This window comes from Pyrenophora tritici-repentis, chromosome 8, assembly GCF_003171515.1.
Source record: "Pyrenophora tritici-repentis strain M4 chromosome 8, whole genome shotgun sequence".
NCBI lineage: Eukaryota > Fungi > Ascomycota > Dothideomycetes > Pleosporales > Pleosporaceae > Pyrenophora > Pyrenophora tritici-repentis.
In genome coordinates, this window is record NC_089397.1 from 120,697 (window position 1) to 142,633 (window position 21,937).

The 21,937-nt window shown below is 50.6% G+C and overlaps 7 protein-coding genes across 7 annotated transcripts; 5 read left to right on the top strand and 2 right to left on the bottom strand.

Moving 5' to 3' along the window:
* Window positions 1-3,538: 3,538 nt before the first annotated feature.
* On the top strand, window positions 3,539-4,960 carry PtrM4_135170 (oryzin precursor; the record flags this gene model as incomplete). Its single annotated transcript, XM_001938402.1, has 1 exon — window positions 3,539-4,960. One exon carries the CDS (start codon window positions 3,539-3,541, stop codon window positions 4,958-4,960), a length of 1,422 nt encoding a protein of 473 aa, XP_001938437.1.
* Window positions 4,961-8,527: 3,567 nt separating this feature from the next.
* On the top strand, window positions 8,528-10,044 carry PtrM4_135180 (NAD-binding-8 multi-domain protein; the record flags this gene model as incomplete). Its single annotated transcript, XM_001938400.1, has 2 exons — window positions 8,528-9,203; window positions 9,275-10,044. 2 exons carry the CDS (start codon window positions 8,528-8,530, stop codon window positions 10,042-10,044), a joined length of 1,446 nt encoding a protein of 481 aa, XP_001938435.1.
* Window positions 10,045-11,432: 1,388 nt separating this feature from the next.
* On the top strand, window positions 11,433-12,533 carry PtrM4_135190 (uncharacterized protein; the record flags this gene model as incomplete). The annotated part of the gene is made up of 1 exon (XM_001938399.2): window positions 11,433-12,533. The coding sequence occupies one exon, from the start codon at window positions 11,433-11,435 to the stop codon at window positions 12,531-12,533; it is 1,101 nt and encodes a 366-aa protein (XP_001938434.2).
* A 2,382-nt stretch (window positions 12,534-14,915) lies between these two features.
* PtrM4_135200 (galactosyl transferase GMA12-MNN10 family protein) lies at window positions 14,916-15,902 on the top strand (the record flags this gene model as incomplete). The annotated part of the gene is made up of 1 exon (XM_001938398.1): window positions 14,916-15,902. One exon carries the CDS (start codon window positions 14,916-14,918, stop codon window positions 15,900-15,902), a length of 987 nt encoding a protein of 328 aa, XP_001938433.1.
* A 1,637-nt stretch (window positions 15,903-17,539) lies between these two features.
* Window positions 17,540-18,768, top strand: PtrM4_135210 (uncharacterized protein; the record flags this gene model as incomplete). Its single annotated transcript, XM_066109243.1, has 3 exons — window positions 17,540-17,692; window positions 17,764-18,112; window positions 18,167-18,768. 3 exons carry the CDS (start codon window positions 17,540-17,542, stop codon window positions 18,766-18,768), a joined length of 1,104 nt encoding a protein of 367 aa, XP_065960165.1.
* Window positions 18,769-19,220: 452 nt separating this feature from the next.
* On the bottom strand, window positions 19,221-19,652 carry PtrM4_135220 (Phospholipid-binding protein; the record flags this gene model as incomplete). Its single annotated transcript, XM_001938396.2, has 1 exon — window positions 19,221-19,652. The coding sequence occupies one exon, from the start codon at window positions 19,650-19,652 to the stop codon at window positions 19,221-19,223; it is 432 nt and encodes a 143-aa protein (XP_001938431.2).
* A 797-nt stretch (window positions 19,653-20,449) lies between these two features.
* PtrM4_135230 (isochorismatase hydrolase) lies at window positions 20,450-21,319 on the bottom strand (the record flags this gene model as incomplete). Its single annotated transcript, XM_001938395.1, has 1 exon — window positions 20,450-21,319. One exon carries the CDS (start codon window positions 21,317-21,319, stop codon window positions 20,450-20,452), a length of 870 nt encoding a protein of 289 aa, XP_001938430.1.
* Window positions 21,320-21,937: the final 618 nt, after the last annotated feature.

The window sequence follows — 21,937 nt, forward strand, 5'->3', positions numbered from 1 at the left end:
TAGAGCGGGCGAGTGTTATAATTGGGGGTTTTTGAGATAAACAAGTCGAGAGATAATTCGTCGTGATAACTATCGCATACAATCATCCAGCGAACCTGTACTCTAAAAGAGCCGACATCTTCACACCCTCATCCTCGCATTAACTAGTAACGCCAGTCCTGCGCCCTTAAGCCAGACACCAACTCACCCTATCCCACCTACACAAAGAACAAGGAGAAGAATCCCGTCATAAAAAAACCCCCACATCCAGAGCTACTAGACATGTGTAGACAAGCTCAACACAACCCCGCTTACTTACATAACGCGATCAGCACCAACATTTCCCCTTCCCACGCTCCCGCTCGCTCGTCTCGCGGTGCAACTCCGGGTACGACGAGACAATCTGCAAGACATCCACCAGCTTACCTCATCCAGAAAAACCACACCACACGTCATATGCTGTGTATCATGGTGAAACCGCGGTTTTCAAATTCCCACAGCAGACAGTATTGTGGCTGGCTGGCTGCCGCGCATGAAGAAGATGACGGTAGACAGTGCCGCGACGACGACGGCGAACATGTTCGACATTGATGTTGCGTTGCGCTGCGCATTGATGGCGGCAAGCAAAACCAGTGGAGCGTGAGAGAGAACACGGGCGGGGAAGCCGATGGTTACTTTTGTCTTTGCCTTCCTTCCGCTTTTCGGGTGGAATGAGTGCAGGGGGGTGTCCGTCTAGACAATCTATGTCGTTCACGATTAACTAACGTGGCCGCATAACCCAGGACCCCAAGACGGATACAGAGAGGGGAAGGGAAAAGAAGGTTTCCAAAACGTCGACAAGTACTAACTAAAGAAAACAAATACAAATCTCACCGTTGGTCGAATACCTGTGGAATATATAGTGTCGAAAATGTCACTGTAGCAGGCACCGGTTTTTCAAATTCCTGATGGTAGTTGTAACATTAACGCATGATTTTGGGAGAACAAGTCTAATCTGGCAATGGTAAAAAAACTGACAGCACCCAACCCCTGCTCAGCATGACGAACGGGCGCAGAGACCAAGGTGACATGGTCATCGTTGCGGGATTTGAATTGAAAAATCTATCGAATTTGAGTTGGCTGTCGGTAGATCCTGGTATGACGGTGGTCGGCAAGTATGTAAGTAGTTGTGTGGCGATGCTATGCGCTTTGCCATCTTACCCGCATTTTGGAGGGAAAGTGGTAACTTTAGGTGTTCGCCTTTGCTAAGTAGCAGGGTCACTTTGTGATTACGTCAATTTTAAGATGCGCACTAACTTGAGCACTAAAAACTACGTGGTGGCCCATACAAGTCGTTGTTTGCCGCCGTGCAGGATGGGATGGCTGCACGCCGTCCGGACTTCTGCAAGAATGCGCAGATCTTCTGTAGCTAGTGGCGGTGCAAAGTTTTTGGGCCCTGGGCCCTTACTTTGGTGGACGATTATAAGGTGACTAGGCTGGTTTCATGGACCGCCCGCCTAGCTCAGTTTGTGAGGTTGTCATTTGACGCCCAGCCACGATGCGGACGCGGATAGATTGGGGGGTTCCTCTTCTCAGGGCAACCCTAGCCGCCATGTTGATGGCGTGTGTACGTATGTAAACGTCCCGGCTCACGTCCTTCTTTCCGTGTGCCGAGTCTGGGTCTGGCCGGCCATCTGTCTACTGGTTATACGAGGATTGTATGGATCATACCTAATAGTTGTTTTATGCCTCGGGCCTGTCCTCAAGCTCGTTGGGTGGTACGATGGCTTGTGAGATTGTTTGTCAATGCACTAAAACAGGTCTGCGGGTGGCACGAGTCGAAACGCCGGGGGAGCGAACACTGATGTGCAGCAGCGGTGTACGGTAATTGTTGTTTGTCGGAGAAAAAAAGTTACCAAATTTAAATGTGAACGACTGCTTCGAGGAGGGTTGCATGGGTTTGACGCAGCCAGATTCAGCGCAGTGTGCAGAAGTGACTCAAGTGAGTGCATGCTGGCAACGCAGAGAATAACGGTTCGTGAGCATCCCCTTAATAAACATTGAAACGGGGCGTGGGGCGGGTTTGTTTAGTTTGCACATGTCGTGTCTTGACACATTGTGGAGAGAGGCGATCCGTATTGTCCTACCTGCAGCAGCATGGCAAATTCTTACGCCTCACGTAAGGCCGTTGGCGAAGAGGCTACAAAGTGCCGGGGCTTGGACTGCTTGGTGTTTGTGCATGATTTGACGGGCAGAGGCGCCCCCCTTGATGGATTGATTGGTGGTCGTGTAGAAATTCTGCACCGGCTCGAGGTTTATGCCGCGGGTGGGGCGTGGGATTGGCTGCGGCTTGTCTATTCTAGGCTGTGACGCAGACTCGTGATGTTTCATGTGTAGCCAGCCAATCAGCGCGCGGCTGCTCCTGCTTCCTGGCGCGAGAGTCGAGTGCTCCTGCCTGGCTGGCGGATGTTCCTTCCTGAGTTGTGTCCGAGGAGGAGGTCGCTCTTGCTGTCTGTACCCACGGCACCTTCTTCACATATCGGCGTGCCTGCCCCATCTGTTAGTTGTAAGTGGCGACAACAACGCGTGTCGTGGGTCTAGTGGATGTTTGGATGCGAATGAACACAGCGGCTTCAGGCTTCACAAACCACCAGGTTGTTAGGAAAAAGAATTTAGTGTGCCTAACACAGCCAGTGCTAGTCGCGCAGCACTGGCCCGTCGTCGCTTGTGCACCAACAATCTCCCGAGGCGCCCCAATCGTGCGTCCATGTGCCTGGGCCGCGCTCGCTTACCGACCCTGGCCCGTCGCTCCGTAGCCTGACGCCGACAGTTCGACTTGGCTACCGGCGCTCATGAGTGAATTGGGTATGGCAGACTTGCGGGAGGTAACCCACCGCCAAGCTGTTTCACATGCACATGCTGCTTCCCTGAGCTTGGTCGTCATGGCCTGGCCACTGTGCCGCGAGTACATGAGGACTTGACCTCCGCCACACCATCCTTTCCCTTCATCCAACGGCTTGGTCCTTCTTTCTTTCCACACTCACTTCTGCTTCTTCTACAGTGCTTAGTCGCTCTCTTAAACACTCTCTCTTTCCACCCCTACACCTTCTCGCAAATCACCTTCTTTTCAACCCAAATCACCTTCTTTCAGTGCTGTGCACGTCTTGGCCGATACGTATACCTCCTCAGACTTGTCTCGCCTTTTACTCGACCCGCTCGCTTCTTGATTGCTTGCGCCTGGATGTAAGTACCGAGAGCAAGGCTGCCGCACAATGCGCGCGCCTGCTATACCCCCGTCTGTCACGGCATCCCCTCCCCATAGTGGCATTGTGTGGCTTGTTCAATGTCAATGTCTCACTTGGCTCAGCGTCAATATTGTGACCTCACAGTGTCCCTCCTTGTTGCCCTATAAGGCTGCCTAATTCTTGCCTCTACGCCGCTTCACGCCCGTTTGTTCACAGCAGAGCTGTCACTGACCTGCGCAGCGCCCCCACATTCATTCTCAGTGCTCCCCCGGACACATTAGCTCTTGCTACTTCTACAACCACATTTTCCAATCCGGATCCCCTATATAACCAACATGAAGTCTACCTTCTCCGTCGCCGCCGGCCTCTTGGGCCTTTGCTCGTCCGTGCTTGCGGCCACTAACGAGGGCTTCATTAACAAGTTTGCCCTCCCTGCCAACCACTCCTCCGAACTCAAGGAGTACATTGTCACCTTCTGGCGCAATGAGACCATCCCTAGGCCGATTGATGACTACCTCGACGCCTTGGACCTGAAGAAGACCAACGACATCAAGATCTTTGAGTCGTCGCCCGGCGTCGACCCCCATGTTCTCATTGTCAGGATGTGCGATGAGCACGCCCAGATCTTCAAGGACTTGACCGAAGTCAACATCGTCGAGGAGAAGGCTATTGTAAAGTCATTTGCAACCCAACAGGGTGCTCCATGGGGTCTGCAGCGACTTTCAAGCGCAACTGGCGCGACTGGATCCCCAAAGACTGAGGACTTTACCTACTCCTTTGATGACTCATCGCTCGGTGCTGGCGTTGACATTTACGTTGTCGACACTGGTGTGCGAACAACCCACGCCGTCTTCACTGGCCGTGCCAAACAGGGCTTCACTGCTACTGGTTCATTCACCGACGGCGATGGTCACGGTACTCACACTGCATCCACTGCTGCTGGTGCCAAGTTCGGTGTTGCCCAGGGTGCCAACGTCATCGAGGTCAAGGTTCTTGGTGACGATGGATCTGGTGCTTCTTCCGATACTATCAGAGGCATGGACTGGGTCATCACCCAGCACAACACGCGCAAGACGCAGCCCGGCTTTGTCGGTTCCATCATGAGCATGTCTTGGGGTCTGCAGGGCACCGCTGCCTCGGTCGACGAAGTCATTGCCGGAGCTAGCGAGGCCGGTATCCACATCTCAGTCGCAGCCGGCAACGACGGCGCTGATGCATGTGGCTCCACTCCTGCTCACCTCGGTGGCGCAAACTCCAACGTCGTCACTGTCGGATCCGTCAACATCGACAACAAGGTCTCAAGCTTCTCCAATATCGGCAAGTGCGTTGACATCTACGCCCCCGGCGAGCAGATCCTCAGCGCCTGGAACACGGGCGACGCCGTCATCAACTTCCTCTCTGGTACTTCAATGGCCTGCCCTCACACCACCGGTGTCATGGCCTACCTTATGACGCAGGATGTCGCCGGTCTCGGCCAGAACCCAAAGGCCCTCAAGGCCAAGCTCCTGGAGACTGCCCGCCAGGGTGTCGTCTCCGGTAACATGGGTGGCTCCGCAAACTTGCTCCTCAGCAATGGTGTCAACGGCGCCGTCGCTCAGCGTCTGGTCAAGAACTACGTCGTCCCCGATAACAGCGACCTCAGCAACAGCGGTCTAAGCGGTAGCGGTGCTGCTCGCGCTGCCGCCGTCATGGCCAGCAAGGTCACCCTCGACAAGCGCTTCACCTTCCACTCGCGGGAAACCACACTCCGCTTCTAGAGCGAGTGTCGCCATCTATCTGAGAGAACGTTGCGTTTGCATGATACCCCCTCCTCCCAAGGGAGCAGCGGTCGATGAAGTAATCACGGCATTTCACAAAAAAAAACCCCATAATGAACCCATTTAGTTGCCTCCCCTTCACCACGGCCAGGTCACACCATTTTTTTTTCTTCTTTTTTTCTTCTCCTTACCGTCGAAGTGGATGTAGGTTTGGTTGTTGGATTGTTAATTTCGCTGTCAATACTTTGGTCACCGTTTGTGTGCATTGACCGGCTGTTAAGTGTGTGTGTGGTGTGTGTGTGGGGACAAAGACTATCTTGTATGCAAATACCTAGATTAGTCGGACGATGGACTACTATAGATGAGGGTTTTTGGATACCTACCTACCGCTTTGTAGAAGGGTGGCCGGCCATATCTCATCATTGTATATAGTTGAGAATAATCTCCTTGAATTGTTTGTATCGAATGACCAATTTTTTTGTGCTGGTGATTGTGATCGTCGAATACAGATCGTCGGTGGGGGCAGGTTTGCAGGTTCAGGGTTGAATTTTCTGATGGCGGTGGGGGCAGGTTTTGCCACGATCGAGAACAATCCGCTACACGGGATATGGGCCACGCTTGAAGGCATTTAGAGAGAGGGACCACGGGCTCCATATTTATCTAACTGCATAACCTAACTTGCGTAGATGCATAGATGTACCCGCTTATGCAATGCGATACTCGCCCTCGCCCGTTGTCTACCGAGCTTTTCCACTCCCACCTCCCCCTGTAACAAAGTATCTTTCAATGCATACGTTCCGTTGTATCTCTCTGCCGAGGGTTATTGACATTAAACGGAGCTTTAGTTTGAATCTCGGATTTTGATATTCTGTAGTATCACGGTCTCTCTATTTTGTATTTTGCTGATAGGTTGGGGGTTGAGATGTTGTGAGTATGATTACCGTGATTAGTACGGAAGAGGTTGGGAGTTGGGAGTATCTTATCAGTTTTGCGGTTGTCTTGGACTTGGTTGGTATAGTCTAGCTAACTGTTCTCACCTGATATAACTCGGCCAGGGGGGTTGAATTTAGGGAAGTAGATTAGAGTTCTATTGTACGAAACCCAAATTATCTACATCGTAAATATCGTTCCCACATGTAAACACGAATATTGTCTAAAACTTAGATACCCGAACCATCCCCCCTCAGCAACAGCATCACCACATCCTCCGCTATCATAGAATCTACGTGCTCAGGCGTTGGTTAACTAATCATCACATCTCCCATTCCATACAAACAACAGGCACAGTCCTCGCCTCTGCCCTTACCTCAACAGAAGCCATACCATCTCCAAGCTGCGGATTATACCCTAACACATACTTACCTCTGATGTTAACATACCTATCTGGATCGCCTCCATCACTCGCAGGCTCAGCATGTTCATCCAGCGGCCACTCGCTCTTATACGGCACAATCTCAATCCTCGTATTAACATCCTCTGGGCGCTTGATCAGCACTTACTCAATAGCCACGACCTGCTCCGGATATTCCAGATTATTTCCCGGTAGTACTTCTTCCAACCGTGAATATGAATATGGTGTAAAGACAAAGACCCACGTATCAGCACTAGTCGAAAACAACTTCCCCTCACCAACCCCTAAAAACTATACCCCGCTGGCTCCTCTAACTCATAGCTAACACCACACTCCAAAACGTCCAGGACTTCGCTGCGGAACTGTAACGGGCTGAGCCTCGAGTCACATGACTAGGCTGCTAGCCTAGTCGCTTCCCCGGCAACGTGAGGGCCGTGCGCCAACCCAAACAAAGCAGGCTCGCCGCTTGCGTCTTACCTTCTTTCTTCATCTTGACTGTAAATAGCATCTGGACTAGGTAGCTGGAATACAGTTCCTACAGACCGTTCACAGGAACTGCCTCGGTACGCCGTCTTCATCTCTAGGCGTGGGTCCGTAATGCCAGGTGTTTATTGCGTGTTTTCGCCCGGGGCTCGGCGTCACGAACGAGGGGTATTGCCAGAAATACGACCACTATGCGCCGAGGTAAGATGGTACTAGGACGGAGGTGCAGCCGTGGATGTTTATCAGGTGGCCATGATGACTTTTTCGGAGGAGGAGAAGGTGCGGTAGAGGGCTGTTGTGAGGCGTGTGGTGGGATGGGGGATGACGGAGCGGAGATTGGAGGGGTTGGTGCGTTGTAAGTGGATTGCTTGTGTGAATAGTGAGCGTGTGTAGGTGGTGGTTTCTTTGGAGGACATGTTTGCAGGGGAGGTATTGGGGGTTATCTTGTGGATGATAAGCTGGGGGTTGTTTGCTTGAGTTTATGGAGCATACTTCTGTTTATTGCTTTGGATTTCATGGATGGGCTTGTTGTTGTTTTTTCGAGGCTATAGGCTGCTTGGGATGTACTTGCCGTTGCGACTTTTTTATTTCACAGATATGGCTACGATGCTCTCTCGTTTGGAAATTCTCGTGACAATAGAAACCGTGTTCACGATTGACTACCAGTGGCACAAGTAGTGCGCAGTATATTCATAGAATAAAGTTCTACCACAGTACTAGCCATTGCCCGTCAACCCGGAAACCCGGACCAACACTACAAAAGCGACACTCGGAGACGTGCCTATGCATACGCCCCTCATATGTAAGATGATGTTGAACAGAAACATATACCCCTTCACATGTCGAATGTCCGAAAAAGCCACTGCATACGACATGTTTCACCTGAACGCATTGCACTCCCCCTAATAGCAATACTGTAACAATCCCGCCGTGTAACGTCTCGTATCTGCAAACTGCTCGTATAGTGACATGCCGCTACTCCCGGGTGCCGAAGAGTACCTCTGCCGCTCGCTTTGCCCCTCCTTAACTGCCTAGCGCGCCAAGATGGCTGCATTCTCCCGTGCCCCGCCGCTACCGACGATTTCTATCGCCACTTCATCCCGGTTGTCGTCTTTCTGATTGCGCATATTGTAGGGCCCTCAATGCCTAGTTGATATCGTGGGTCTTGTATGATGGTAGAGCAGGTTGACATCTTCCAATCCAGCCGAAGGCACCTGCCGCTCAACACCTAGGCAGTCACCAACTTCAGCCGTATATTAGATTATAGCTACATCCATTTTATTAGCCTCAGCTCATAGTCAGAGCAACCGATATTGACGTTGAGAAAAACACTAAGAACAGAAACATGTTGCGACGCTACGCACATAGGGGATGCGGGGCGTATTCAGCCCTGCATGCAGTTGAGAGATTCTTTTATTGGATGACATGGAAAATGCTGGGGATGCGACTTTGCTCTAACCTTAGCCTGAGTGGATCCTTTTCACGACAACGAATCGACCTTCGTATTCACTGATGGCTTGGACTGAATATCCGCAATATCTGGGGTTTGCTGCGGTGCAACAAGCCATCTCTCGCCACATGGATATGTCCATCAATCACTTTGAACCGCACAGATCTAGATTGCGCCCATCTATGTTGTGCGACATACTCCCAGCGCATCCCGATCACTTAAGGCCTCCCAGTCTGTAGAAGTAGCTGGCAGCACCCACAGTTTGATGTATCTCAGCCTCGCAATGATTCCATTCTTCAGCATTTTATCCCTGTTTCTGATACCCTTCGCTGTAGCGGAACCTACTTTCGGCTACCGCAACTCAAAACCCATTGAACTTGTCAAAGATGTCGCAATCATTGGTGGAGGGGCATCTGGCACGTATGCAGCTGTCCGGCTCCGTGAGGACCTAAACAAGAGCATTGTGGTGATCGAACCCAAATCAAGACTTGGCGGCCATGCTGATTCCTATCGTGTCCCTAATACCAACATCACCCTCAATTACGGTGTTGAGGCGTATTTACCATATGGCCCAGCCCTCGATTTCTTCGCGCGCTTTGGCATCCCCACACGCACGTACGCCTCCACGAGACTGACGGCACTGAATGTCGACGTCGAAACTGGCAAGGAACTCAAAGGTTACATCCCACCAAGTGGCAACGCTACCGGCGCGGCTTTCCAGCGATGGCTCAACATCACATCGAAATACAAAGACATGTTGGAGCCTGGCTATTGGGACTTTCCGCAGCCGGATGACATCCCTGAAGACTTCCTTATGCCGTTTGAGGATTTTGCGAAGAAGTACCAGGTTGAAGCAGCTATCCCGAGTATTATAACGATATCGGGGGTGGGATATGGTGGTATTCGTCATCTTTTGACGTTGGAAATCTTCCAAAGGTTTGGGTGGTCGCTTATAAAAGGTGAGTCGGGTGAATCTATCTCGGTACCTCCTCAACCTTGTCAGATCGAATTCACTAATACCGATCTATAGATTTACTACAAGGTTCACTCTTCCAACCACTCGATAACAATGGAGTCCTGTACGAACGCGCGCTCGCACTACTTAAATCGGACGTGCTATTATCCAGCACAGTCAAAGATACAAAAAGGACGTCAAACGGAGTCGAACTATTGGTGAAACAAGGAGACGTCGAATACATCATCAAAGCGCGTCGTGTACTATTCACCGCAGGCCCGAGCCTAAAAAACCTAGCTCCCTTCCACCCCGACAGCAAAGAAAAAGCTCCTTTCTCAACCTGGACTACAGACGCCGAGTTAGTCGGCATCGTAAAGGCACCCTGCCTACCCGAAAACTACTCCTTCACATACCTGCCTTCATCAGTCGTACCGTCGAACCAGCTTTCCATCAAAGACTGGCCATACAGCTTGAGTTTAGAATCCACCGGCCCATCTGGTCTAGGTCTTTTCAGGGTAATTTTCGGTGCAAACTATACACTCTCGGTCGATAGGTTCAAGAACTTGACAAAGGCGAGTATCGGAAAACTTCAAGACGCAGGGACTGTCGCGGGCAAGTGCGATGCAGAGTTCAAGGCTGTTGCAGACCATACTCGGCCGCTATGGAAGCAATCGGCAGAGACACTGCGAGCGGGGTTCGTGCAAGACTTGTACGCCTTGCAAGGGTATAGGAGTATGTGGTATACTGGGTATGCTTGGGCTGAACAGTATAGCTCACCGATTTGGGGTTTTACGGATACTGTGTTGTCGAGGCTTTTGAAGGATCTGGAAGCTGAGGATTCCTAATGCAGTCGTTTGAGGACTTTACTCGCGGTTCTTTGGCGCTCTCCTGGGTGTTATATAATACTTGACATCCTAGTGTACAGAGACTCTTGTAGTCGTCAGGCACACCTATCAGGTGCTTATCCTACACTGTCAAGTGATTTATGACGCCTAGGTGCGCTTGCTTTTGAGCGCGCGATAGTTTCTGCAATAGGTAATGCCTTTGCGGGAATGAGAAGTGTATATATTCGAAACCTATCCATACTACTTCTGCATCTCTTACTGCCTGAGATTATCTGAGAACTAAGCACGCAAGCTTTTCTTTTTCCACTGGATGAGCTTTGTCGAAAGCACACTTGCCGATGTGGGCATGAGGGGGTGATTCTTTCGTGTGCGTGTGAAGTTTCCATCCCCTTGGCAGTACCACGGTACCTATCCTTGGCGTAAGAGATTAAAAAATCATTGATTACGTGATATGACGAGAGCTCTACCGATGTGTTTTACTCTTATCGCATAGACCACACAGCAGAGCCCCGAGGAGCAAGGCTTGGAGTATTTCCTGTAGATGCCGTCGCCCCAATGTACTATATTAATCCTGAATCTTCTTGTCGTTGTCGATTAAAGAAACTTTCAAAATCTGCTGGTCAGCATAGTATTATGCGTCGAGTAAAAATTGGTTTAAGCGGATCTCAAACTTGGTTCTTAATTTAATATAAATATGAGTACTAGAGTTTAACTCAAGTAGGGCTGCTGCTTAACCTTGGATAGCACTACTGCCTAGAGACTGCCCTGGAGAATAAATATCGCACAGTTTCGCAGCATTAGAACAACCTCTCTCGAAAAAGACGACTGCAATCCCGACCACATCGCAAAGTGCCGAATTAATCTAATTAGCAGATCTCACAGACCGTGCCACCTATTCCTGGACCCCTTCAGATTTCAGCAACCTTCTTTGCTCTCCTCCCAACACCCGCCGAACAACATCATCTTAGTCATAACCCTTTCTCTACTTGAAACCGATGAATAGAACGATCATGGACAATCTACACAAGCGTCGCCTGAGCACAGAGGAATATCATAGTGAGCAAGGCTGCGAGTTTCCGCAGTTCCCGCATGATTCCACCGCTGAAGTGGAAAATCCACATAAGAGGAAGTGAGTAATTTTGGATGATGAGTATGAGGAAGAAGAAGAGGAAGAAGAAGAGGAAGAAGAAGGACAAGGAGAAGACATAGAAGACATGGTCAACTGTCCCACAAATACACAGGCGTCCACAGAGCACGATATAGTGCCCAATCACGCCGCTGCCTCCACACCTCGCCTCCCACCCGAAATCATACTTGCCGTACTCCAACACGTTCACCCTGCTCAAATTCTAGATCTTCGCTTGCTCTCCAGCAACATCACGAAAGACATGGATACACATTTTCTGTATCACACGATTCAGCGTGTTGAGTTAATTAGCTACCTCAGTCCAAAAGAAGAGCGCCTCTTTAAGTATACGCATCTGGCTCCAAAGGATTATTGGGACTTCACCTTTGTCGAAGCGACGTTCGATCGTATGGATGACCAACCTGACGGAAAAGCAGCGTGGGAGCCTGATGGCGCGCATTTCCGCATAGACAAGGCTTGGTTTGATACCTTCAGACGGATTGGTGGTACGTTTGCGCTGGGAAACGCGTGGGGGGACCATGTGAGACAGTGCCTCGATCTTGAAAATCCGCCACAGGTGTATGGACAGCTACGTTGGTGCGTCAAGATAGGACCTGCGGTTCTAGACTTTGGCATTGAAGACAGAGACGAGCTCGACATCGAGCTAGTGGAGCGTAAAAACAGCGACGAACCCGGCAACACCCTATCCATCCGCGTGAAGAACTGGAAGCGTATGCTGATGAACTTCTTCAGGGAAGAGCGAGTCCTCAAGACGGTGATGGAGCAAACGAAAGACTATCCATACACCTACAACCACGTAGAAGACAGTCTGCGCGGCATGCGACGCAAACTCTTACGCTCGAAAATAGATGAGGAAGACCGCGATGACTACGGATACATTTGGATGTTCGACAACATGACTCCACTCTGGAGCAATTTTCCACCTTTGCGCGAGTTATCCGCCATGGAGGTTGCCGAAAACCACGCCATTGAGGCGCTCATGCTGCTCCGAAAAGAAGCATCCATATCCAAACGCGTTCGATTTTCTCTCAGAAAACTCGTCAAGGAGAGAACTGCCATGTACGCGGACCTGCAAAAGTTGTGCCAGTTGTTCAACAAGTGGCAGGAAAAGGTGCTCGATCTATCGAATCTGGGTGTTTCAACACACCGGTATGAGGACTTGGATCCTAATCATATGACTTGGTCCAAGGACGTTGTAGATCGCGAGTTGGAGTGCTTGAAGATATGGAAGGAGCAAAAGCCTCAGATTGCGCAGATGGTGGCAATTCTGAATGCGAACAATGCTATTGCTACGTTGGATGAAGCTGCTGTTGACGATAGCGGTGATCTCCAAGGAATTTAGCCTCCGTGTCCTTTTCATCACTTGATCTGACCATGGCAAGACAAATAATATACATGTATAGGACAGGTACTGATTCCGTCTTTACGAGGCTTAGACCTTCGTACTGGTATCTACTATAACTTCTGTAGGAATACCACTTTCTTTCTGGAGAATAAGCATGCATTAAGCGATTAATACACACTCATATTCTTCTGAACTTCTGAAAGTGACGCTCTTTCTAATCTTGATTGCGGCCAGTCCCCTCTTAACATGCCTTACTCAATACCAGTGAAGAGCATTTTGTTAACATAGGTGTCATTGTTACGCGCATCCCCATACTTGATCTCAGAAACCATGTCTGTCTCCTTCTTACCGACACCTGGATGACACGCAAATGATTATTTTGGATCGTCGTATGCGTTATGATCCTTGAAATTGTAGGTATGCACCACCTAATAGGTGTGCCTGGCGCCTACAACAGCCTCTGTACACTCGTATATCAAGTATTTTACGTCATCTAGGAGGGTGCCAATACGTCAAGAATGCAAAAAGAGGTGTTCTGTGCGCACATCATTTTTCCCATCTCCCCCACCAAGCAAAAAAGAAAAGTAGTACATAAATGCAAGAAGATAATTGCAATGCTCTCCAGCTGGGAATTGAACCCAGGTCTCCCGCGAAATTGCCGTCGTGTAGACGATGACAAGCGGAAATACTAACCACTATACGACTGAAGATGAAGCTGGAATTGCTGATTTGATGGAGGACTAACAGATTTTATAATAAATAACCACGAGCACATAAGGCAGTGCGGCAGGAAAGCAGAGTTGAAAAGGCAGGACCCCTCGGCTAGATCAAGCAAGACAGGTGGGGCGCAGCGATGACGTGACCGATAATAGCCGAACAGAACACAATGCGCAACACCAGGCGATTACAGGACTATCGTATCGCGCCAAGTTAATCGTCCGTTTACCCCAACTGTCCAGCACTTCTAGATTCTCTTGCAAACTGGAAATCGCAAGCTACACTATGCACCCGTTTATCTCAGCATGTTACACATCATCGAAGCCCAGTGAAGTCAACAGTTCCGCACTGATCCACACATCACTCACACCCGGGTGTCAAAAATGTTGACATGCTAGTGTAAAAAGGCCAGTGTAATCGCTAGACATGGCTATTGTGCGCTTACCCACACTGTCAAGTATTTCATGACACCTAGATGTTTATTCATTCGGTACGCCTCGCATGTATCAACAGGTCATCATTCCTACTATGGACAAACGCAGAACTTGAGAAACGTTGTCAGCCTTTCGCAAAGCCCAGCTTACTGACAACGAAACCCCCCAACATCGCGGAGGCTGAGGCGTACTGAGAGGCTCAGCGGGTATTGCGCACGTCAGGGGCGGCAGTCGCCAAGAAACACCAAAGTATACCAAGCTCCCATCGCGATACCTTACCCATCAGCAACCGGTCCCCTTAAACACTGCGCAATGCTGAGTAGGGCTTAGCAATTACCGTGCAAATCATGCACTTCAGGTGTAGTAGTCGCCAAGGCTTACTAGGAGTAGTTCGTATCCATGCCCGTATTCCTGTCAGCCAAGCATGAAAGTCGGAGAATTCGACACGTTTCAGCGGCACAGGGAGTGCCGGTGTTGCTAATGAGCCAAGAAACATGACCAGCCAAGAATTCTCCCCGAGCAGACAACTTCGTCCATGATGGCACTCTGTCGGCAGATTGTAGAGTTGACTTATTTCGAACGTGTCCGTCAGGATGGTGATGCGCAGTTCTGACGCGTGATATACTCCAAGAGGTCCTAGACAAGTGTCAACCCGTATACCCACCATATCCACGGACGATTTTTGGCTGTACCCCTTGATCACAAACTGTGGTCTGTCAAGTCAGATCGCTGCGGAGGCGGTAATTTTGGCAATCCGCTAAAGAAGCGGGCCGACCAACTAGTACAGATTTCGAAATACATCTGAGATCGTAGTCTGTGTGCTGAAGACAAGCAACAGTAAGCTTTGTGATGGAAACGCAAGCATGATGATTCCGGGGTAACCGTGGGAAATGCGGCCGCAAAAGTACGAGAAGGGCCTGGGCATGCCTGTGTGGGCGTTGTATTTCCAAGGCGACTAACCGGTCGCAGGACTCGTCATCTGTCTGCTTGATTCCTTGGACATGTCTTGGATCACCTCACTACCTCGTTTCAATTCCCGTTCTCTTTCTTTAAATAAGGCTGGGTTGAATAAGCGAAACAAGACAGCCTTAGACTTGCTTCTGTTTTCCTTGAGTTCCTCCTCCTGTCGTTACCTGTAATGTACGCCTCTCCGAGATTTCTCACCAGCAAGTTCTTTGTATGGCTTTCTATTTTCCTCATTGGCTTCCCCATCATCGTTTGGTATCATATGCCGACCTTGAAGACTCTGCAAGTACCGTATCAGAGGCCACATACGCGCCCGTTACAGCAATTTGCCGCCCACGGTGACTCGCAATGTTTACCGGAAACATCGCCTCAGTTGCTTGAAGAAGCTGCAGCAAAGCGCGTGACATGTCGAAAGTACTCGCCATTCGTGGCGGGAAGAGCACGCGTCGCGACCGTCACAGCGCAATTTGGCGAGCCACAGGAACACTACCAAAGAGCGTTAAAGACACATCTCCTTCACGCTCTGGTCCATGGAACAGAGGTCAGAGTTATGTGCGATGCGATGGTCGATGACTTGTGGAACAAGCCAGCATTCATACTCAACCTTCTCATGCAGGAGATGCTCAAGCCCGAGAAGGATCGACTGGAATGGATACAATGGGTTGATCGCGACACACTCATCCTCGACCAGTGTCGACCAATAACGAGTTTTCTGCCGCCATCAGACGAAGCGCTCCGCGGTTCGTTGTGGGGCCGCAACGATGATGCCCCGAAGAACGAGACACACATGCTCGTTACGAAAGACTGGAACGGCCTCAACAACGGCATCTTCATGCTTCGCGTCAACAATTGGGCCATTGACCTCTTCACCGCCATTCTCGCCTTCAGGCATTACAAGCCTGATGTCGACCTACCTTTTACCGAGCAATCCGCCATGGAGCACGTCCTTCGTGAGGACCAATTCAAAGATCAAGCGCGATACGTACCGCAACACTGGTTCAACGGCTACGAGGAAGGCGGAGCAGACTTGTTCGACAAAAGAGAAAACATAGAAGGGATGAAGGAATACTTCGTAAGAAGAGGAGATTATCTGCTGCATTTCGCGGGGCGGAGCGACAGGAGCAACTTGCTGAAAGAGTGGAGTGACATGCTGGAACACCAGGGTGACGTTTGGCAAGAGGACAGGGTTCAGCGAGATGTTCGTGCAGAAGTCCAAACGTTCTATCGGGACCTCGGGCAAGGGAAGTGAGGAGGGGTTTCAACGGCGTGGGGTGGAGCATTTGTAAAGTACCTTGTTGTCAAACATTAAGTAAAACTAAGCGATATAGAACCTGTTTTGAGCGCAATATACCACATGATTATACTGCACTGCATTGATTCTCAGTGTGTTTCTGGCGAGGTTTGCGAGGAGGGTAGTACCGATTAGCTAAGAGAGGTTGGGCCCTTGACATGTCGATGCCGTTTAAGCGCTGTTGTTGGTCGAAATGTTTCAGCACGCATTGACGCAAACAAGTTGAAGCGAAGCCCTCAGCCTCACTTGCGAGTCGTGTGTTGAGGGTAAAATTACCGCATTCTGTGATGGACGACAGAAGTTTTAACGGGTCGGCTAACGTCTGTAGGGCGGCCAAGGCTCCACGACGGCACTCCCTTCCAAGGGTTCACCCTGCACGTGGGCATCGCGCGCAGCCGGCGCCATGTGCACTTTGCCTTACCGCCCGTACCCTCAGCTCTCAAACACCTGCCATTGATGGAAGCTGGGGAATTACAGTTTCCCATGGCTTCCGTCTGCCCGTCGCTTCCAACCGACAACATGTCACCACCCGGACTCGATAGGCGTGATCAGAAGTTTTCGAGTCGGCTTCAGCTCTCCGAGCTTCAGGCGTCCCGCTGCACCTCTCAACACAACTTCCTCCTTAAGTCCATCTGCATACAGGAGATCCAATAGGAGATGTTGCCATCTACGGTTCCACGCATATTGCACAGCGACGTTGGAAGTCGCAATCTGCAACACTGTCACCAAACTAACAATGGAGACTCCGGTCATGCGGGTTGCGAATTTATGATTTGCTGTAACATGGAACCTGTTCCTTCGACCGCAGTGGTCGCAACAAAGTTCCGGTCTGCCATAATACCGCGGCCCTGACCCCAAGCCTGGGTTGGACGACTTCACATGGTCAAGCGCGCCACAAACGGACCCACAAGTGTCAAAGCTGTGGGTATTATGGAGCCTTGCGCAGATCTCGTGAACTGCAAACGCACAATGGCCAGTCCATCAGAAGTGGCGCTTCCAGCTCCCTGGGTGTCCGAGGCACGATCTTCGTGGGTCCCTCTCAGGAAACCTCACTGCTCAACCCTTTTTCACTTTGGATTACCCCGAGTCGAGAAAAAAAGCAACCCTTTGGCGACTTGACGTACCCCAGAGCGACACCAGCCCCACGCAGCTCCGATAGCGATAACCCCACAGCGACATACAAACGCCCAAGCAACATCCCAGCGCCCATAGTCACCGTCCATGTGAAGGTGCCGGTGACCCAAGCCGCCGCTATCACAAAGTAATGCCGAGTGTATACTACGCTCACATCCGCGCTTGAGACTGCACAAACCGGATGTCCGGTACTCGCTAGCATTTTTATGTACTGCTAATACCTGGTGTTTGCTTTCCTGCTGTCACGACCCGGCAAAAACACTATTTTTTCACAAAACACTTTTCCCACAAGGTTACACCCGGACTGAACCACCCGCACTGAACCAACTCCACTCGGCGTCAACTCCCAAAATCCCCGAAGCAACTCCCGCCCCCACATACACACTAGGTCAGACGCCAGACGCTTTGCCGGACCACAACGTCATCCCCTCGCGACAAGTGCCGGCTGCTGAGCCAACCAAATGTCCGTTCCCATGGGAGTGCTAGATCCCGAGTCGGGCATTTTCTATGGCGTCTGCTGGATCGTTGTCATTGTACGCCTTCTTTCGCGGCGATTACATCGTGGATCATGGAAGTTGCTCCAAGCAGATGACTACCTGATCCTTGTAGCCATGGTTAGTGTTGACCCGACCCATAGCTTTGGGTATGTAGTGACATACACATACAACATGCTGATTATGTCTAGGCAACAGACACAGTGCTCATCACCATCATGCATGAGGTAGCAAAGACCAGTAGCAACCTGATACCGCCCGGTGACGATGTATCAAAGTATTCGGAAGCGGAAATTCACACTCGGATATATGGTTCCAAGCTCGTTCTTGTGGTCGAGCAGATGCAACTCATTACTATCTGGCTTGTCAAGGCCTGTCTCCTCATCATGTACAACCGCATGACCATGGTGTTACCGCAACACAAAATTGTCATCTGGACAGCCGTCTACGTCGGTATCTCGTTCGTTGTCATGGAAGTATTATATCTCGGTGTATGGTGCAGGCCCTTTAACCAATACTGGGCCGTACCCCCACAGTCAAGTCCGTCCGCCCTACCCACCCCAACCCACCCCCTCAACTAACACACAAACCAAGAACAATGTTCAGCCGCCACAAACCACCTCATCACAAACGCCGTCTTCAACATAACCAGCGACCTAATAATAATCCTAATCCCCATGCCCCTCCTCTTCAAAGTGCGCCTCCCCAAAAAAACAAAATGCATCCTCTTCTTCATCTTCTGCATCGGCGCCTTCACCATCGTCGCCGCCGCCTTGAATAAATACTACTCCTTCACCCACCCCTTTGGAACAGAATGGACGATTTGGTACCTGCGCGAATCTTACACCGCGATCCTCTGCGCAAACCTCCCGCTTACATACCCACTCATCCAACGCATCTTTAAACTGCGTAATTGGAACTCGAATACGTACACGGGAACGACACCGGAGGATCGGTCTACTACAAGACACCACCAGCAGTCGTCGTCGCAACATACGCGCGTTTACTGGCCTGAACCTGCTGCTGTTGCTGCTGAGCCGCCGCATATACCGAGGGGGTTTAGGGATATTTTCCGGAGGACGGAGAGTCAGGAGGATATTAATGGCGGGTTGGGGAAGCAGAGGGATGATTGTAGTGATGATGATCCACAGTTTATTACGAGTGCGATTGAGATGGGGGATTGTAAGGGGGGCTGAGGGGGAGGGGTTGAGTGAGGGGTTGAGTGCGCCGGCTAGTTGTCGGACGTCGGGGAGTGTGGGGGAGGGGAGGGGGCGGACGGTTCCTTTTCATGCTGTTTGAATACGGTTGATGTAGACATATATGAATGTATTCTTTTGTGTCATTTTAGTCCCCTTTCCGTTGTTTCTCGGATGGTACTTTTTCTATTAACATCACTAGCATGTGAAGGATGAAAACGTGTGTGTGTGTGTGTGTGCGCTTAACTAGTATTATTAATTAAAACCGTGGTGTATCTCCAACGACCACCCGGGTGTCATAAAATACTAGAAATACTAGTGTAAAAAAGCTACTGTAGTCGCCAGACACGTCATTACTCGTCTCGACCGTGTAGCACCATCGTGTATCTTATCCATTAAGCCCACCGTTCAACCTCTGCATCCCACACACATCCTACATTACAACCACCAACCTACTGTTCCTCATGCTGCGAATAAATAAAATTCGCCGCAACAGGCACCAACCCATTCATACTTGCCCACTCCCTAACCCCACCCCTCTCCTTACCTGTCCCCCAATGTCTCCTACTCTCCGGCCTACTCAACCTCAACCTCTCCGTCGTCCCATTCTTCGGCGCAAACACCAAAAACACATAACGATGTTTCCCCGTCTCGGGCGGCGGACCTGGTGGCTTGTATTCCACAACATCCTCTAGTCCGTCCTGGCCCTCACCCTCACCCTCCTTCTCTGACTCAACACTAACGCCAAACTCCGGGATCGGTAGTATCGAAAACGTCTGCTGTGCGGTGGTAAGGTTGGCGACGATCCAATGACACATTTCGCTCCACTCGGGGTTATCGCGCGACGGCGCATCTGGGTCCGTGAGCGTGAGCACGTATGACATATCCGACGTCATATGTTTGCCATCGGGGCTTGTGTCGTCGTGGAGGGAGACGGTGGGTTGGTGTGTGAGGTTTACGGGGGGGGATTGTGTTGCCGAGTTTAGCGTGGACAGATGGCCATGTTATCGAGAGGGTGAGGCTGGGGAGGAAGTCGTCGATGACTGGGTGTGGTTAGTGGATGGGATGCGAGGCTGAGACTGGTGGGTGGTGGTACCTGTGGGGATTATCTCGGCGCTGTGGAGCCTGTGGTTGGTTAGTGGATGGGTGGTTGTATGTAGTGGGATACGCGATGGGCGTACTTTGCCCGGACGGCTTGGACGTTTTTGGGGCCGTTGAGGAGGAGTGGTGCTTGCTGCGTTGGTAGCGCTACTGCAGTTCCACAGAGCTGCAGCAAGCATGCGAGGATGACAGGAGTCTGGGGGGACCATGATGTCGTTGAGATGAATTCCTGATGTCAAAATTGCTCCCTAAGACTCAGCGTTGCCCGAGAGTTGTGTTAAATACAATTGAGCAACTTTAATTTAGAGTTGAAGAGAATGATGACATTTCATGAGGTAGTTGCTGCAATAAGCTTTCCCCACTCATGTGTCGTCATTCGTGTCTCAACTTTGCAGATCAACGTTCTTTTTTCGGCAACTCAACCTTGATTGGGCACGGACAACCACGAGATAAGGACGATGCGCTGAATTGTCATGTGGATACATTCGATTGTTCTAACTGTGTGATGGGTAAACGGGTATTCGGATAGCACGCTCAAAATCGGTCGTAGAAGATGGCCGATCGAAAGAAATCAATAAACTCAACAGCCCTCAGAACGCTCAGCGATCTTCGCATTGCAGAAAGCACTGCTGTTGGTGACGAAGCCCATGTTCTGAGAAACCTGATACTCTGTAAGCTTTTGAGCTCCTCGGCCGGTCATGGTGCCTGTGCAGTCGTCGAGTAGGATGCAATCCCATCCGTAGGAATAAGCGTCGGATACAGTGCCGAACACGCATTGGTCGGTATTGACACCAGCAAACAACAAAGTCTGCTTGCCTGATGCTCGTAGATACTCGTGCAAAGGCTCCTTCTCGGACCATAGACCGCTCATCCGCGACTTGTCGAAGAATAGATCTCCGGGTTGAGCGACTGCTTGGAAAGGCTCGTACAGAGCGGCGTTCCATGTGCGCTTGAACAGGCATCTTCCTTGCTTATCAGGCAGCTCGGCGCCCAATCCAACATGCCATCCCAAGGTCTTGCTGAAGCCTCGTTGAATGGCGGGTGCCATCTTCGTCAAGTCGTGGTCGGTGATTCCCCAGTTGAGCCATGCAATCTGGATCCCTTCCTTTCGACATCTCTCAATAACCTTCAAGGTTGGCTTGATTGCGGCGATTCCTGCTGCATGGTCGCGATAGATTGGGTGGACAAAATAGTTTTGCATATCGACGATGATCAAGACCGCGGTACCGGGGTTGATCATGAAGCCGGTGTGGTGACGCCCTTCCTCATCGCACTCGACAATCATCTTTTTCTCTGCTCCCCGAGACAGGTCGAACTTTTTGATTGCGGGTAGGTAGAGCCATTGCTCCTCTCCTCCAAACGGGATAGGTGCGGTACATGTTATGGTTCCGACTGTGACGTCGTTGTGTTGGTCTTGGGTGGTAGTGAGGATAAGAGACTCCGAGGCCATGAAAGGCGTCGGAGGAATGATTGAAGTAGGAGAGGTTGGACAGGAGAGCAAGAGATTTCGATAGAGATTTATAGGGCAGAATTGAAGAGGAGTTGTGTGATGATAGATAGTAGACGTTGGACAAACAAGGGAGGGCACGTTACCTTTGTACTGCAGTGAGATGCTCCTTCTCCCTTTATTTACGGTGAGTCTGATAACGAGTCTTATCATGTTGATAGGCAACTTCGGAAGAGAAACTCAATCAGGAGACGACATTTCAGTTAGACGGCATCGCACCTATCGGCTTATACGGGGAGATGGTGGTGTTGGATGCTGCGATTGCGTACTTGGTAGACCAAATCAGTGCTAGACTGCATCGCGGTGTGGCATTTGTAGTGCATTCCCCAAGATGCGGAGATATGGGCTGGGGAAGTTCTTTGATAATTCAGTGCTGTCGTGCCTGGCCGCCGTTTTACAAAGAGATAAGGTAAGCTTGGAGAGATAGCGGTCGGGTTGGTACCTGGGAAGTCGCCGAGGGTCCGACAATACCCGAAAGCGAGCCAGAGTCGGGCGTCTTACTGTGGTGCTTTCTCGGGCGATGCGATAAGTCGTGTTTGGGCCAGGCTCATGGCTACTTGA